The sequence below is a fragment of the Lissotriton vulgaris genome, chromosome 10, assembly GCF_964263255.1.
Source record: "Lissotriton vulgaris chromosome 10, aLisVul1.2, whole genome shotgun sequence".
Lineage (NCBI taxonomy): Eukaryota > Metazoa > Chordata > Amphibia > Caudata > Salamandridae > Lissotriton > Lissotriton vulgaris.
Window position 1 is genome coordinate 815,838,323 of NC_141698.1, and position 17,586 is coordinate 815,855,908.

The window sequence follows — 17,586 nt, forward strand, 5'->3', positions numbered from 1 at the left end:
GTTGTGCTTCATTAAAGGCACCTTCTATTGCCATGATTGCAAGTTGCAAGTGCGGTGTGCGACTTTAAAATGACATGCCTGGTGACATCGTCCCAGTATTGTGCAAGTACGAGTAGAACCTCATGGAATGGTAACTCACCATGTGGGACTGTGGAACTGAATTTCCAGTCATAAAAACAAACGGAATTTGCCATTCCATGAAGTTTAATGTTTACATTTACCAAATGCTCTGAGCAGCTGGTACACATGTGCACAGGCCTGTGGTTGGGGGGGTGGCGAGTAGGGGGAGGGGGCATTGTATGAAAATAAAGTGCTGAATGAATTTGGTTGCTGCATGCAAACTTCATGCAACAGCCGGAAAAATCAGGCCACACCCTCCCAAACCTGGTAAAACTGGATGCGGAAAACCAAACTACTCATAGGTAGGTAAAATGAAATGAATGCTTTAATTTCACTCCTCCAAATGTAATTAGGCCTTTATCGGTGACGGGAAGCCTTGTAAAGTGCATGGCATGCAGTACACTCTCCTCCTTGTGTGGCTTCAGTTGTCCCATTAAAGAAGCAGAGGTGATCAGACAGTAGACGTGTGGTTGGAGTGTTTTATGGCCACGAGGATGGGGGATATCAGAAAAGGGAGGAGTGGGCTGCTCTTAATCTACCTGGTGGCATCAATGCCCCAACTTTACTTGCCAATTTCGAATTAAATTGCTTTGTTAGGTTGAGCCTGGGCAGCACATGCGCTGCTCTGCAAGGCATGCTGTATTAGAGTATAGGCTTGAAGACCCGCCCACTCTCCGTCCATATTTGTTACTGGCTTGTGTCAATGTCCTTAGTAAATGCTGCCTTCTTATTCATTGATAGGCTTGTTAGTCCCTCCTTAGTACCGCCTTGTCTTTATTTGTAACCTCCTGTGAGGACTGGCCCTTTTACTTCTGTTGTTACATAGTATGTCTTATTTAGTCTGTAAGCAGTATTTTCTCCGTCTGCAGGCATGACATGCTTTCCTGCAACATTCGATGTACCATGCACGCTTCTACTTTTCTAGCAGCCTGGGAGAATGGTGGTCGCTTCTTTGAAATGAAATAGGTCTCGCACTTACAACAGTTTGAGCTATTGGCATCGTAAATGAAAATGGCTTTCATTTATGTGTTAATTATCAAAACAGATAAATAAAAAGCATTGTCATTTACAATGCCAATAGCTCAAACTCTTGCAAATGTGAGACCTATTGCATTGCAAATGCTTGTGTTTATCCAGGCATGCCTTTGGTGTCTTGTGAGAGCTTCATAACATCTAAATAGAGATGTGACCGAAACATGAAAAGATGACTGCAGTGCGAAGAGATTGCTTCCTTTTTTTTACCTTTGCAGACTTACGGAAGCCTCTTATTTACCAAAGGGATGTGTCTACTAATTTGTCTCAACAAACAAAGAAAATATTGCAACAATGTACGTCGTATTGCGTACTGATATGCTGATAGGTAATAAATGAAATATGCTGGTAAGATATGTTGTAAATACAATACGTGGAATTGCATATCAATTAAAAATGTATACTTTTTTGTACAATTGCTTAACAAAATGCAGCATTAAATATAAGAGACATGCCTTAAGTGTGAATTTATCTCAATTTTACTTACTCCATTTCTGTTGATGAAGGGGATGTCTGAAGTATTACTGGTGGTACTCTGTAACACATGAAAAGGAAATTAGTCCCAAAGTGTGTAGGGTTTGTGTAAGTGTGATTCTGTGGAACAGTCTGAAATTAACTTACCACTGAGTTCAATAGTGGAGTGCGGGATGTGGCCGGACTGTTGAAAAAGCCCTGGTGTGGTACCAGATACTCCTCTGCGTCAACCACTTCGCCTATTTCTCCCTCCTCCATCAAGGTGCGATAAAACTTGGTGTCTGCTGGGCTGGGTAGCTGCATCCTTTCGTCATTCTGGTAAATAAATATTTACAGCCTATGGTAAGAAATCACTGGAAAGCTGTCAATATATCAATCATATTTCTTATTTTGTCACTCAGGAAATATCTTTTTTAGAGGAATTGTGGCCTATCTCTAAGTCTTCGAATACCCCAATTATTCTTGTTTTTGTTCAAATGCTTGATTTCCTGAATAAAATGAGTGCCAACAGCTAGAAAAATAAATCCTGATAAAAATATTGAAGTTAAATTAATACTGTAGCATTAGCGATAGCGTTTGGGAGCTCTATATTTGCAACATCAACTAAGTGCACTGCAGATGGCATGCGGAGAAGATGAATGGAAAGAATCAACAGCACCAAGTCCATAAAAGTAATAATACATTTTAAGAGACAAAATAAGTCCCATTTATGACATTTGCTCAAGAGGATGGCAAATCTCGGTCTTATTACAGAAAAGACTAGTGGGGGTAAGAGATATATAGGCTTATCAACTGATGTAGATCATCTATGCTGCAATGTGGCAGGAGCTGGGTTTAGGGAAAGACAGTTTACTGACTTTGGTTGTCTTGGGTAAAGCCTGTCACATGATTTCTTGGAGTCATTGGGTCTGCCATTAAATACTGAAGTAATGACGTGCTCTAAGGAAGCAATGGATTTGTTCTATGGACAGTTAAGGTGTTTCTGATACCTGAATGTTTTTATGGCAGTGTGATGGAACAGGTAACGTGTTTTGTTCCATTCCAGAAACTGAAGGCTGAATACACCTGTACACTTTATATAGTGCTAAATCCTCTACAAAATTCTGTATGATTAAAAGGATCTGATTTGACATCTGAGAATCAATCCTAGCAACACTCTCTTGTGCACTGCAAAATTAGCTTCACAGACCAACAACAAGTACTTCGCTAAACCTTAGCTTCATATTAATGTCTACCTCCTATGAAAACTCATTGCTCCATGGCAGGTATTACATTTTTTGGGTCAAGCATTCAAGAACTCTTTTATATATTTTAGTAAATACTTATATGTGTATGTACTTTGTGGGCTCTGGAGATCAGCCCTATGACTTGTCTGCTTCCGCTTATCGACTTTTTTTCCTGTTCAACTGCCTCTATGTAACTGTCTTGATAGAAAACGACTAGTAGAGGTCAGTAAAATACCACAATTGCTTTCTGCTGAGGGACTTTCTTTTTTTTACATTTTCTTGCCAACTGCCTCTATTTAACTTTCTTGATGGAAAATGACCAGCCGAGGTCAGTAAAATACCTGAATAACTTTAGCATTCTCAAGATTCCAGTCTATAGAATTTGTCTTCCACAAGCACCCGTAGACAATAATATTTTATTCAAATCTTGTATTTTCAGTGATATGACCACCGAAGGCCTTAATTTTATATTAAAAACAGAGCTTTGGACTATACCATTTTCTGCTGAAAGGCAATATTTCTCACCATGTGTTCCCATATCTTGTGAGTTACGCAGTTTGGTTCTTACTTTCGCTCCATGTTAAAGAACAGTAGATGTTTCAGAAAGGCTAATGTGCTGAATAGCTAAATACATATAAGGTCCCAAAGGCGAGACCAATTGCATTGCAAATGCTTGTTTAAATATCTGGAATGGTAGGAGGTGGGTAGCTGGATGTTGAGTATAGGATGTTTTCAAATATTGAGACCAGGAAGGGAAGGCTACTATCATGAATGTGATGCTATCAGGGTGCTAGTTCTTTTTGTGTGTATATTTGAGCATGGAGGTGGAGCATTCCGCCAAATAAGTTTTTGTTTGTTGGTCAGGATAGAAGGTATTTATTTTTCTGTAATAACTGGGTGGAAGACTGAAGAGATGGCAACAGGGGTTGGGTGGTAAAACACAAGTACCTATATTTTTTAATGTAATGCAGAGGGAATGAGCGAGTCTGAGAAAGGCAAGACTATGTATTATATATGATTTCATAGAAAACAAAAGCACAGAGCACCATTTAATCGAAATTGGATACACAAAATTTTCATGATGAAATTAACAAAAGGAATTACATTAACCACTAGGTGGACACTAATTCATGGAATATTTTTTCTTTCAATAAGTGCAATTTACATACTTTTTCATGGTCTAAATTCCATTGATGTTGGAAACAGATTCTTTCTAACTGGTGAACGGTTTATGCGAAGATGTATCGAAAATATTTACAGTGCCAATTATCTTAAATCGGATTCTGCATAACCTAGTTAACTTTCCTCATCACACATATGTACTTGGTTCACTTACATGGTTTCGCCTGACAAAATTTAACTATATCACATGTACCTGTATGACTAAATAGCGCGGGGGGTCTCGAGCCATTTTGGTGAATTCAGCAGTCAGCTCGCGGAATTTGGGACGGCTGTCTGCGTCGATCATCCAGCCTGAAAAGATAATAAAACAATGAACAACACGTATGAGGAAGCAGATTTATAAAAAAAAAAATCTGGAAATGAGGAATATGTCTCACTGTGGTCCAGACTAAGAAAAGATCACTAACAAATGCTCATAGATGATGATCAATGTATCATCTAAGTTCTAATTATGCATTCCACCTGATTAGGTAAATGATTCCTCTTTGATGAGACCATGGACGTCAATTCACCTTAATGTCAGGGGCAGGGATAGTGATTTCACATGCCCCTTGAATTTTACTTTCACTCACATACATGTGCTTATACATACACACATACACACACACTCTGCCTACACACAATTACACATACACACACTCTCTCTTACATAAACACATTCAAACTGCAAACATGCACAGAACATACATACATTTAAGAGAATTTTTGTTACTTACCTCAGCTGCCAGGGGAAGTCATATTCCAGCTATTTGCACTCTATTGTTTATTCAACTAATAGCTACTACTGTAATATTATTCACTATTAGTATAAAAAAAAATGACAAAAAAAGAGGTAAGTGAAGCCCCCACCGACATCCATAAGGACGGGCTGCTTCTGTTCCTACAACTGTTTTTTTCCGCTGCTGACACTAGTGATCGTGAAGGCAGTGCCAGGGGTCACAAGGGGCATGCATTGGGGTCGCAGCAGTGACCCTTGGTGACCTCTAAGTGAGGTCCATGGATGAGACCGATACACAATGGCATTAACTGTGTCTGACTACATTGGAGGCCCTGCCAAACTGTGTGAGCAGGAGCCTGGGCCACAGATGTTTACATTGTACTTGGCAGAGGGCACCAAAGCATTGAGATGGGCCTTCAGGGCCTGTCATCATATGGCCGAGGACCTCAAAGGCTGAATGCTCCAAAGCTAATTGAGAAGAATTCCTACTAGATACTTTAAGTATAGGTGCTGGGACTCCTTGCCACATGATGGTTTTGGTATGAGCAGGAGGGTCACTTCAATTGCATACAATTTATTAGTATTATTTGTTTGGTGCATCTCATGTATCTCCTGATGGTCAAAGCATGGCAGGAATTACAAAAAACGATTCATGAATAGTTATGTGTTATAAACATTCCCACTGCAAAGCAAAAATGCAACATTCTTTGCACATTTTAAAACTATATTTTAACAGAATTTTGTCCCCTACTTCCCTCGCCCCTTTATTTTTCTTTTTTTTTGTTTTTTTTGTTTTAATTTTTTTTTTAACAAGCTGTAGAAAAAGCATTGGTACATTAAATATTTCATAATTAGACAAAGATTTCAAGACATTAAACAAGAGGCAACACTAGACAGAAATAGTACACAAACTGCAATAGCATACGACTAAGCGTTTTGCCTTTCTTAAAGTACTAGTACAAAGACGTGCTCAGTTGAGTAGTATAGAAACAGCTGGTAAAAAAAAAACATCTAAATCACAATACGGTTTGTAAAGTGCAAGTGCTATGAGGTATGAGAGCCGCTGATTTAAAACAGCGAAAATATTATTACATTTCTTTAAAGTGCAAATGCAGTATCGCGCAAAATTGACTAATGTATATACAATAAAGTGCACAACCAGCTGATATAACAGAGCAAATATATACTTTCAGTTCTTCGAATGCAAAAGCAATATCATCTAAAAATTGACTTAACTAAAACAATCAACTTCCTTTTATCAATTCAAGCTTCTCAAAATATTTCCAATTCCTTTCGAATCTTGCGATCGCACCCACTCTACCTGCATAAGCTCTCTCAAAATTACATGTTCTTCTCATTTTATTAATCCATTTTAATTGACATGGGATCACCGTAGATTTCCAATTTTGTAGGATCAAAGACCGTGCTACGACCGTTGAGATAAAAATAAACACTTCTTTTGATTTGTTGAACCTATTCCTTTAATTTTCGATGAGAGAATTCCCCCTTTTCCTCTCTTAAATTCGCTCCCCGTCTACTACTACATTCGAGCTGTCTACACTTTTATGTTCATCTACTTCTCTCACTATTGTCTCCCCACAACTTCATGCTTGATTCTATTTCCTGTTGTATTATTCCCCATTCTTATTCCCACTTTATATCTTTGCTACCGAAATAGTTTTGCTGACTGTGAAATTAAAGCTCTTCTGTAACTTATGTGCCTTATTGTGTTCATCTGTTCCCTGTGAGAGATGCAAGCATCATAAATGTTGTTTTGTACAGCGCATTACACTTCCTGGTTGAGTAGCAACTGCAAAATAAGCATATGATAATCAACAAATACTTACATTTGACCATGATCATATAAACATCAATAGTGCAGATGGGAGGCTGTGGCAGGCGTTCTCCTTTTTCCAAAACATTAGAAATTTCGCTTGCAGGAATTGAATCATAAGGTTTTAAGCCAAAAGTCATCAACTCCCAAACTGTTACACCTGTGGGAGAGAGCAGAAAGAGCATGCAAGATAAGAAATGACATCCACGTTATCAAACAAAACCTCATGCCCACATGATATTTGAGCTGCAAAGGATCAATAAGATTGCATTTTAAGAGCCTAAGATTTGTAAAAGATACTAGGTACTTGACCTGGCAAGACTAAAATCTATAAAAGGGGGCCTTTCTAATAATATTGATTTAGTGTCCCTGATATAATCGAGGGAGCAATCATCTGTCTATCGGAAATGAGCCACCCAATTTCATACCCATTTCTGTCAGCCCTTACTTATCTAAAATATAAGAGAAGCCTGTTACCTCACAACTACAAATCACCAATAAAGCCAACAGTTTGTTGAAGGCATCACAAGCAGGATGTGGACGTGGAATGGCAACTGGATCTGTACTTATAGCTGTGGTTGATGAATTATGAATGACTGTTTAGTAAGGTGTTTGCTAGACTTTTCACCACTTTCACCAGGGCTATCATCACGTTTTCATTTACTATATGGTACTGCAGTGTATTTAATCAATTTCAACTGGAAGGACCCGAGCAGTGTAGTCAGGATCCATTATAGGTGATCACAAACTGGTTTGTTGGGTAGTGTGGCAGCATTCATCGACTCTACCCTGCTTTATAATTTATATTTTAGATATCGGGTGTGTCTGCTGCATGACTGCAATATCAACAGCTATATGGTTTCAGAGAAGACAAATATTTGAACCAGTACTTAAGAAAATTAGTGGGAACCAAACAAGGACAGGACCCTGCCCAGGAAGGGTCATCTCGCACCATAACCGTATCAATGCTGGGCTGTCCTGAACCCAAAACTTATGTAAAAAGAATTCCAGCCTCAGCACTAAATCCAAGAGATGTCGGGGAGGCAATCACCCCCTTCTGCAATAATCAATGGCACGTGAAATACACCCCACTGAGGTATTTAAGCTAATTCAACCTAAGTTCGGCTGCAATGGTCACCTCTTGAGATATCCTCATTCCAATCCTCATTCTACAGAACCCCAACATCAGCCTCCCCTGCCCTCCAGAGAGGCTAAAGGTATCAGGACAATTGGAGAGATGTGTCTGGTATATCAATCATGTGGTCACTCAGATCACCCATAATGAGTTTGCTCTCCAATGGATTAAGATCTGGGGGTCAGTCAGGGCCGCAATGTAAGGGGTCAGCTCATGGTAGAGTTGAAGGAAATGATGGAACACTATGATGACGTTGGTATTTTACCTGTAGGATCTGAAAGGACTTGAGGACCATTCCGCTCATAATATCACCCAGAGTAGAGATCCCTATTAAGTCCCATTTCTGAAAGCCTAACAGCGCAGTCACTTGCGGTAGCAGGTGGCACCACCAAAGCGGAGTTCACCCCATCAATCTACCCACCATCCCATCTGTCCGGAGAATATCGCCATTGATTCGGGACCACTCTAGTCACTGAGAGGAAGATCGCCACTGCTACCCCGAACATAGAGATATGAGATAGTAGGGGTGTCCCCCATCGCCCCCTTCTCTGAGGCATAAGCGGGGTCGCCATGGAGGTCGTTCTGCCAGTCATTGATGATCAGCAGATGTGACACGCGATAATATGATTTGAAATCCGCTACAGCGATACCCCCAGAGTAAGTGGATTGAAAACATTTGCTGATGGCAATGTTAGGGGTCCTGCCCTCCCAGAGATTGGTAGTGAGAATAGAATTCAATTTGTGGAACCAGTGCAGAGGAATATCAAACTGGAAATCCTACAATTGGTATAGAAACCAGGGCAATGACACCATTTTTAAAAATGTCCGATCTACCAGTCAAGGACAAAGGCAAAACCAACCAGACACGAACATTCTCTCTCAGACGAGCCAATACAGGCTCCAAATTATATATCCACACTAATGCCACCTTGAAGGGCATAAAGACACCCAGATACTTGAACCCACCACAATCCTGACCCATCCGAAGTTCTGTGGGTGATTAACAGTCAAGAACATAGTAGACTTAGATATGTTAATGCAAAGGCCTGAAGTTTTCCCATATATAGGCATAATTTGCAGGATGTGGGGTCTGAGTCATCTGGTTACAAATAAGAGAACATCATCATCATATAATGCTGTTCCATCAGAGAGACCTTCTCCCCATTTGAAACCTTGTATCTGAACGTCCATTCTCACCCACACTGCCATGGCAAGAGCAAACAGCAGAGGAGACAAGGGGCAACCCTGCCACGTCTCCTGTTGTATTTGAAACAAGTCTAATCTGGCACCAGCCACCCACACCGTCACCCTCAAATCGGTGTATAACATCTTAAGATAGGAAAGAAATCGAGGACTGAAGTTCAGGCCTCGAAGGAGAATGAACAAGTACTCCCAGCTCACGGAGTCGAATGCTCAAGAAGACACCGGCAGCTCCAGCAGCACCGCAGGAGTAGTGGGGGACTCCAAGCCCGAAGAAGCCTTGCTCTTTGGCTCCCACCTGGTAGGGGGAGGGGCTGCCCAACGCGCTAAAAGCATCATTGCCTTCCCTCTGCTCAGACGCGCAAGAAGACCGCAGCAGCTCTAGCAGCACCACAGGAGCAGTGGGGGACTCCAAGCCCCAAGAAGCCTTGCTCTTTGTCTCCCTCCTGGTTGGGGGAGGAGCTACCAGACATGCTAAAAGTGCCATAGCCTTCCTGCTGCACGTACGTGCAAGAAGTCACCGGCAGCTCCAGCAGCACCACGGGAGCAGTGGAGGACTCCAAGCCCTAGGAAGACTTTCTCTTTGGCTCCCTTCTGGTTGGGGAAGGGGCTACCTGATGTGCCAAAAGCGCCATCGCCTACTTGCTGCACAAACACGCAAGAAGACACCAGCAGCTCCGTCCTTGCCCTTCATTGCCAGGAAGAGGCAGGGCAGGGCCACCCCCTTTGATTTGTGTGCCATCCAACTGTGAGTTCAAACCTTCCTAACTTTGATTCCATCTCTGACTTTGAATTTTCTTTTTGACTCTGTTCTTTCCCCTTACTAGCCACCACACTGTTAAGCTCCTGAACTTGACCCATTCGGCTAATCTATTACTTAAGGGTCATTTATTAATTGTTTTTCAACTTCCTGGGTTGCTGGTAGCCACCTGCAGCCAGCTTTTGTGCTGTTTTTGAGTCGGCAGGAGGTAATTCTATTCTTGATCGTATAGATGACCTTCTTGTTGAATGCGAAGATATGCAATCCCCGCCAGCCGACGCAACATTGAACCATTTTCTATCATGCTCAATAATCCACTCCAGTAGTTCAAAGTCCTGCAGGCCCAAACGTGTTCCTTCTATGTTTAGAAAACCCATAACTTGCAGCCCGAAAAACTGTTCTTCAGACCACTCACTAGTACCCAACATATCCAACGTTGCTGTAGAAGAGGCAGATATGGGAGAGGGGCGCTAGACTCTGAACCCCCAGTCAAGGTTCCAGACAATGCTCCAGTTGTTAGTACTTTAACCACAGATCTTACTCTCTCTAATAGGTTCCTCCAGCTTCAGGCCATCCATGAGTCTCCAGTGATAGTGGAGATGGGGCCAGGTGAGCTTCAAAGCCTAGATGATGGGAGACATGAATCAAGAGCAGACCAAGAGTCCTGAGACACGCCAACCCCGTCATTATGTGAGACTGCTATAGGCGACCAGGTCCTTAAGGGCCAGGATCTACTTAAAACTATAGCCGATCTGAGGTCAGAGGTAGATAGTTTAAAAAAGGCAGTCCAAGAGCTAACAGATCAAATTCAATTGTTAATTAAGAAAGGTGAGATCGAAGCCCAACTGCCCAAGCAGCTTCCCATGAATTCTTTGATCCATACAACTACCCCTGATAGTTCTACTGTCCCATCTTTAGGATTTGTTGCACATTTAATATGCAAGAATTCCTCTGTCCACCCGCCTAGGAGCACAGTACCCTATGCTAAAACAGCTCACAGTCGAACTCCAGTACTGTTGCCACCTAGTGGCCCACCAATCCCTCCCCCTATCAACACTCACGTTTGTCGAGATATATCTAGTAGGGGAGTCATACCACAAGGACACCCTAAGAGTATCTTTCTGACCAATGTCCCTAGATTGTCGCCTACCACGAGACATGATAACGAAGACTCCTTTATCAACAAAAGTATCTCTTGGATACGCCACGTGAGGGGGTGCCGATCAATAATTATGGAGGACATCTGGGGTGCCAAAAGGATTAATGGACCTAATTTCATGACAGATTGTACAGAACTGCTCTTTGGGAATTTGAACCTTGGACATGATTTATTTGCATTAGAAACTAGGTTCAATCCTTCCACTTATATGGGTTACAGATTAAATATTGCCCTGTACTACGTCCATTACTGCCAAATACCCATAGCCTGGTTTGTCAGCAAACCCCTGGGTCAAGTCTTTACGTTAATGATTGACTTGTACATCCAACTTTCCCATCTGCCTCTATTTCACTCCCTTTTACCCCAACTCCACTTATTGCTGTGACAATCTGCCCAGATGACTTAACCCCACCCTCAGCGACGGTCTTAGTCACTTTACCTGGCAATGGAAATCTGACTGCAACCAGTTGCAGTAATGAGGGGTAGTCCCAAGGAACATGGGTCGGGATCCCAGGGAGGAGGTATAGGAGAGGGTGATATTCCTGTACTCTTAGGTAACAAAGACCAAATGACCAAACACTCTCTACTGTCATGGAATGTTGCCAGGGTGAGACCAAAACTCGTACTAGCCCACTGGATCGAATACGTGGAAAGGTACGACATCTGTATTCTACAAGAAATGTGGTGCCCATCTCCATCTTCATACCCAAGTATATTACATTCCATCGCTCTACCACCGCTGGTACATCAGGGCGCTCAAGCGGGGTTTACTAATTTTAATCAAAATTGATCTCCACTGCTCTGTTAAAGAACTTAAGACCAACAGCCAGACATTCTAGCGGTCCAGATAAGGGTTGAAGATGGGCTGGGGATGAAAATTTTTAATGTGTATGCCAGAGGGACGAAAGCAGGAAGTACATCTTCTACCCTCCAGGAGTTGGAGAACCTCTTAGATACTAGAGATTCTTTATTACCAGTAATAGTCGCAGGAGACTTCAACGTCAGCTTTGAACTGTTGGGGTTAGAGGACTTGCGTGGAAGTAAAGAAGAGGAGGAGCTATGGCACATTCCCCCCTTGGATCTTAGTCCCATCAAGAATTGGTCTCAAACCAAACTCTAGCTTAATGCAATAACACTTGAATTTGGTTTGAGGGCTGCTAACGGACAAACCAATTCTGACAAGGCAGGAGCAAATACTTTTCATCGGACCACTAATATAAGTTGAATCAACTATTTTTTGTTAGATTTAAGACTGTGGCCGAAAAATGTTGACATGATTGTAGGGTCTACCATGGATAGGGATCACCACCCCCTTGAGCTAACCCTAATTTCTCCTTGGGCCAGACGCCTAAATTCCACTGATATTACTCTCGCCACTAGGGAGGTCCATTCTACAAATAACAATAGGCGCCTTAAATGGGCACGTGTAGCAATGGACCTGGAGAAGTGAGCTCTTATCAATACAAACTTGGAGGCCAGTACTAGACTGATGCTCAGCCTTTTAGAACCTTCGGGTGAAATTAACCTGATATTTAATTGGAGGTGTCCTGACAGTGAACACTATTTTGGAAAAAACAGGTTTTACAGAAAACTGCATCACACCATGAACCTGTTACCTAAGCCGATTAAGATAAGATGAAATGGCTACTCCTGGAATTCTGTGAAGATTGTGTTGCCAAAAAACTATTAAAGTATTACATTTCGGGCAAGCCCAATTCCCAGGTTTTTTCAGCAACTCATAATAGGTTGGGGAGGTGACTGGCATTGCAAAATAGACCTACTGTGTAATGCAACATGTTGGGCAAGTGCGTTTTTGGGGAGTTTAGATACCTTGAGGACATGTACATTGTAAGTGTTGCGAAGAATATATTTGAAAACTGCAAACCTGCTGTAGTTGACTTACCATAACTCCAGACATCACTTTGGTGTGTATAAATCCGATGTAGAATAGACTCTAAAGCCATCCATTTAATTGGCACCTAATTAAAGTAACAATAAAATATGGTCCATTAAGCAAAATCTAACTATTATAGAGAGCACAAAACCAATTATAAACATGGAAAACATTTCTTTAAATTGTTACCGGTTACTCCAGAAAACGGAAACCAATTCATCAATATTTGCAGAATTTACAGCCGATAATCCATTGTTACTTCACACAAAAACACGCAGCAAATGAAAATGATAAATGTTGATAAAGATACACAAAGTAAACAAAACAGCGAATAGTAACAACAAAGATGATATATTTTGCTTTTGGTTCAGTAAAGTGCTTTGAGACCTGTAATCCAAATCTTTGCTTTACTTTCGGATTTGCTTGATGGTGCCCTCTATATATATATGCACTTTCCTTAATTTCTAAGTTTTCTAGTTTTAACACATACTTTTCATCAGCCTTTGTTAAGAGAAGTATTTCAGTCATGGTATATATCTTCTCTTCCATACTTCGCTTATGCATAGTTTTAGCTTATTTTGCCTCTTTCAGAAATCAATCTAAAAACCCATAGGGAATTGGAGATTTTTTACAGATTGTAGCTTTAAGTCAACTTTCTTTTCAGTATACTATGCCAGTATTTAAATTTATTTTTTAGCCTCCAGTGAAAATGAATATGTAAACTTAATTCCTCTGACATGAGTGCATTTTTGACGTAATATTTTTTATGTAAAGCAAGAAGAATCTAACCTATTACAGAAACCGGGAGGCAAGGCAGCCGCAATCTCTATTTAAATCTTGTTCATCAAAATAAGTTGTTTTCAGATAAAGACAAAGAACAAAAAGTAACTGCAAATAAGTCATTGCTCTCTCTTCCTCCTTTTCCACTTAAAATTTTTCACTTGCAGCACATTGTGAGAAAAGTCAGTATATTTCTTCTTTTTGTCAAATAGTTTGCTTTCTGATCCTAATCTGTAATGCCTGGATTTTTTTTAACAGAACAGACGTATTCATTATTTATTGCCCCGGGGAGGGAGAAGTCGTCGGGACTGCGGGTGGCCTAGGCACCCCCCAAGAGGCCATGGGAGTCAGGGTGTTTCTACCCTGCCCTTTTCTTTTTTTAAATCTTTTTTGTGTGATTCAGTTCAACCAAGTCACAAGATGGCTTCCAACACTTCCTGGTTTGAAGTGTTGGCAGCCAATCAGATCTCAGCACAAGATCGGGAGTGGTAGCGAATCCACCGCGTCCCTATATATACAACTAGAAATTTCTTTGAATAACTCTAAAACTACTGAACGGATTACCACCATTTAACAAAAAGGCACTTCCTTGGACTAACACCTACCTTCCTGCCAAATTTGGTGTAATTCCTTCAGCAGTTCTGGCTGTAGCCATGTCTAAAGGCCCATGGGGAAAACGCACTGTTAAGCACCACCTGGTTCTCTGCCCCCGCTTGACGGATCATCCAAAAACTTTCAAGATAGCAGCTGAAGTGAGCATCATATCAGTTGTGGAAATTTGGTAAAGATTTGTCACAACTAAGAATGAATGGGGGCAACAGCATGGATGATTTCAGCTCATGACAAGCATCAGACGTCGTTGCTTCCTTTTAATTTAAGACTACTTCCAATCGTCCTACCACAATGGATAATTATTATGGCAGTCTTGAGCATCTGAAGTACTTATATATGTCACCAACTTAGATGTCTTAGGTGTGAATATTCAAGTATGGACATCTCAGCACATTTACCAGTGGCTTTTTATATGTGTTAACATGTGTGTAGCCAAAATCAAGCCTCCCAACAACGAGCATAATTTCTGAATTGTATAAGAAATTGGCTTACAGAATCTCATACGCTGATATATTTTGGACAAAAAATGAGCATGAACATTTTACTGCCTGATCAGAGACATACACCACAGCACATCAATCTCCAAAGAAGGTTCTCAAGGGTACCTACTTCAAAGACAGTGGACAAACAAACTTTGGAAATAGAGCCAGAATCATCCTTGGTGAAGGTGGGGGCGTGGCCTGACACTGATGGGATAGGAAGCAAGAAGCGGTGCTCCTGCTGGTAAACCCCCATCCAACACCATCCTGATATCATTAGCCAGTCCAAGGGGCTCTAAATGAGAGTGTGTTGCTCCCTAATGTCATTGGCATCTGAGGGAGGGGAGAAAACTCATTTATAGGCAGTTCGGAGGCATCTGCAGTTTTGCGTCAGGGTGAGTTTTGGGGTGTGGCAGGCAGCAAGGCGATCACCTTCTGTTCTACATCGACCACGGACGCCCCATCCCGGGGCAGAAAAGATGCATAGGGACTCGTGTGACAAATTAAGGGAGTGCTTAGTTGACAGCGAAAAAGGGAACAGTGGCCTGCATGTATGCAGCTGGCAGCAATAAGTGGAAGGGACGCTACAACAAGGAACAGTGACAGGGAGTGGGACCTCAATTAGATAAAGGCTCCCTTGCCATCGGGCCCCCCTGGATTCCTCTGCATTCACCTCCCCATCGCTGGTCGGTGCAACCTGGAATAACATTGTCCCATGCTGCCATCAGCGGCTAGACAATCGCACCATCTGCTAACCACCAGCCCATCAGGATAGCCTAAAGGATCTGAGAGGAAAAAAGCTGCTGTGTAGTAGCGACTACAGAGGGACTGTGAAGATTGTGACCCTCCCGGGATCTTCAAAGATGTTGTGGAAGGGGGGGTCTCAAGATGGAGGCCACCAGCGATATGACGAGCATCAGGCATAGTAAGGTATGCCTACTCGGAAGCAGCCCTTAGTGCCTGCTTAGCAATTTACACAGGGTTTGCAGTACCTATTAATAGTCATACAACAGCGATCTTCGCGTGGTTCTAGGAAAGCCCTTGTTACTTCTGCAGCTGCTCTACCTTCGATAATTGGTGTAGTCCCCCCAGAGAGGCCTGCTCCCCACTCACTCCATCAAAGTTGGCAGACATTCCAGGGAGACCCACCGAACAGTGGTCTGCATTTGCTTGAGTAGGAGGCCTCTTTACTATCATACTGACTGCCCACCTGGGAGTGAGAGGTGCTGTTGTGTACTGTGTGACAAGACATGGTCTCTGGTTATGACTACCAGAAGCAGCTGCATCGAGTCTGAAGAGCTACGAGCAGAGGAACTCTGCAGGCATTGGAGGCCAAAATTGATACCCTAGTGACAGATATGGAGATCCTGTGAGATGATCATCACTGCCTGGCAGAACGAGTCACCACAATAAAGAAGGACATGACAGTAGTGTCTCCTGTGCTATCCAAAATTACTGAGCGCCTATCCACCATGAAGGCGAAAATTTGCGCATTAGAGCGGCAAGCAGAGGACGAAGAAAACAGGTCATTCTGCAACAACATAATAGAGGTAGGGCTACCATAGTGCCTCAAGGATAATGACATGGTGGACTATTTGGAAAGATGGCTGCGAGAATAAGTCATAGGGGAGGTATTATCACAGTTTTTGTTCTAGAGAGCGCACACAGAATGCCCATAAACCCCCGCTACTGGGGGCCCCTCCATACCCCATAGTGGCAAGTTTGCTCTATTATAAGGACCCTGACCATATACTGAGTCAGGTCAGGAAGAAAGGAGACCTTCCAATTGACAATAGCAGATTAGGATCTTCCCAGACTTCTCAAGGGAAGTGCAGAGACAGCGATTCACATCTCAAGAGGCAAAGCAAAAATCAGACAGCTGGAAATACCCAATGAAATGCTGTTTCCAGCCCGGTTGGGAGTGGTGATTCAGATGGGAGCACAGTTCTTTCAGACCCCTGAGGAGGTTTGGAATTGGCTGGACCAGAGCCTGCATCCTGGGCTGATTGAAGGCTCCAACAATGGCCACCCTGCAGGGCACGATCACAGAAACAGCCCAACAATCTTAGTGAGGCTGCCCCCTCCTAGGCGGAGGCACAAAAAGAGTCTCCAAAGGTTATGGCAGCAGTTGCATCCATGATCAGCATAGGAGAAAGTCCCACATCAACAGGAGAGGACAAAAAAGCATGGAACTCAGAACTCAGGAACTCTTCATGAGCACAGAGCTGCCTACAATGACTCGTGGAACATAAGACGAAATCATATAATCCAATACACTTGTTGTTACAATTATGAAGTCATAAAGGTGTGGTTGGCTTGGGAGGTGTTGGGGAGAGTGTACAAGTCATATCTGCTCCTGAGCCACAAAACTCTTATTTGAGCAAGGAATTGGGTGGTGGAGTAGCTAGCAAGGGAGCACATTCTCACCCAATCCCGAAGTTAGTATTGCACATGGGTTTTCAGGCAAGCATTTACATGTTTTGGTTGCACGTTTGAAGAGGGTACTTGCCTGCTTGCCCTGGAGAGTGGGTGTTGGGATGACAGTTGTTTGATGGTTAAAAGGGAATATATGAGTCATACCCCACTAGTTTTATTGTACATGTTCCATGCGGAGACAGTGATGTCACAAGACTGGCTTCTGAGGCGAGAAAGGCAGTACTTGGAGAGTCATAAAATAGATCAATGGTTGCCCCAGGACATATAAAATACCCTCTTGGAATATGTGGTGGCTGCACACCTTAACAAAAAAACAAGGTTTTCATATCTAAATACGAGGGAAATTCATGTAGCAATGCTACAGGAGATACACTTAACGGCCAAAGAGGGAGCCGCTCTACATAGCCGATTGAGAGTTCGGGCCTATTATACCACGTTTTCGGTTTACGCCAGGGGCATTCTAATTTGGGTTAGATCTGGGGTCCCTTTTAAACATATGGGAGACCTGATAGACCCAGAAGGAAAATATGTAGTAGTAATGGGCA

The 17,586-nt window shown here is 42.3% G+C and overlaps 1 protein-coding gene across 1 annotated transcript in view; it reads right to left on the minus strand.

Annotated features, from left to right (window-relative positions):
* The window catches only part of EGFR (epidermal growth factor receptor), a 414,372-nt gene that overhangs the window by 23,388 nt on the left and 373,398 nt on the right, over positions 1-17,586 (minus strand). Inside the window, exons 22-26 of the mRNA XM_086941735.1 lie at positions 12,744-12,819; positions 6,600-6,746; positions 4,228-4,325; positions 1,774-1,941; positions 1,640-1,687 (exon numbers count right to left, since the gene is read on the minus strand). Coding sequence (XP_086797861.1) covers positions 1,640-1,687; positions 1,774-1,941; positions 4,228-4,325; positions 6,600-6,746; positions 12,744-12,819 — 537 coding nt within the window. The remainder of the gene's footprint in view (positions 1-1,639; positions 1,688-1,773; positions 1,942-4,227; positions 4,326-6,599; positions 6,747-12,743; positions 12,820-17,586) is intronic.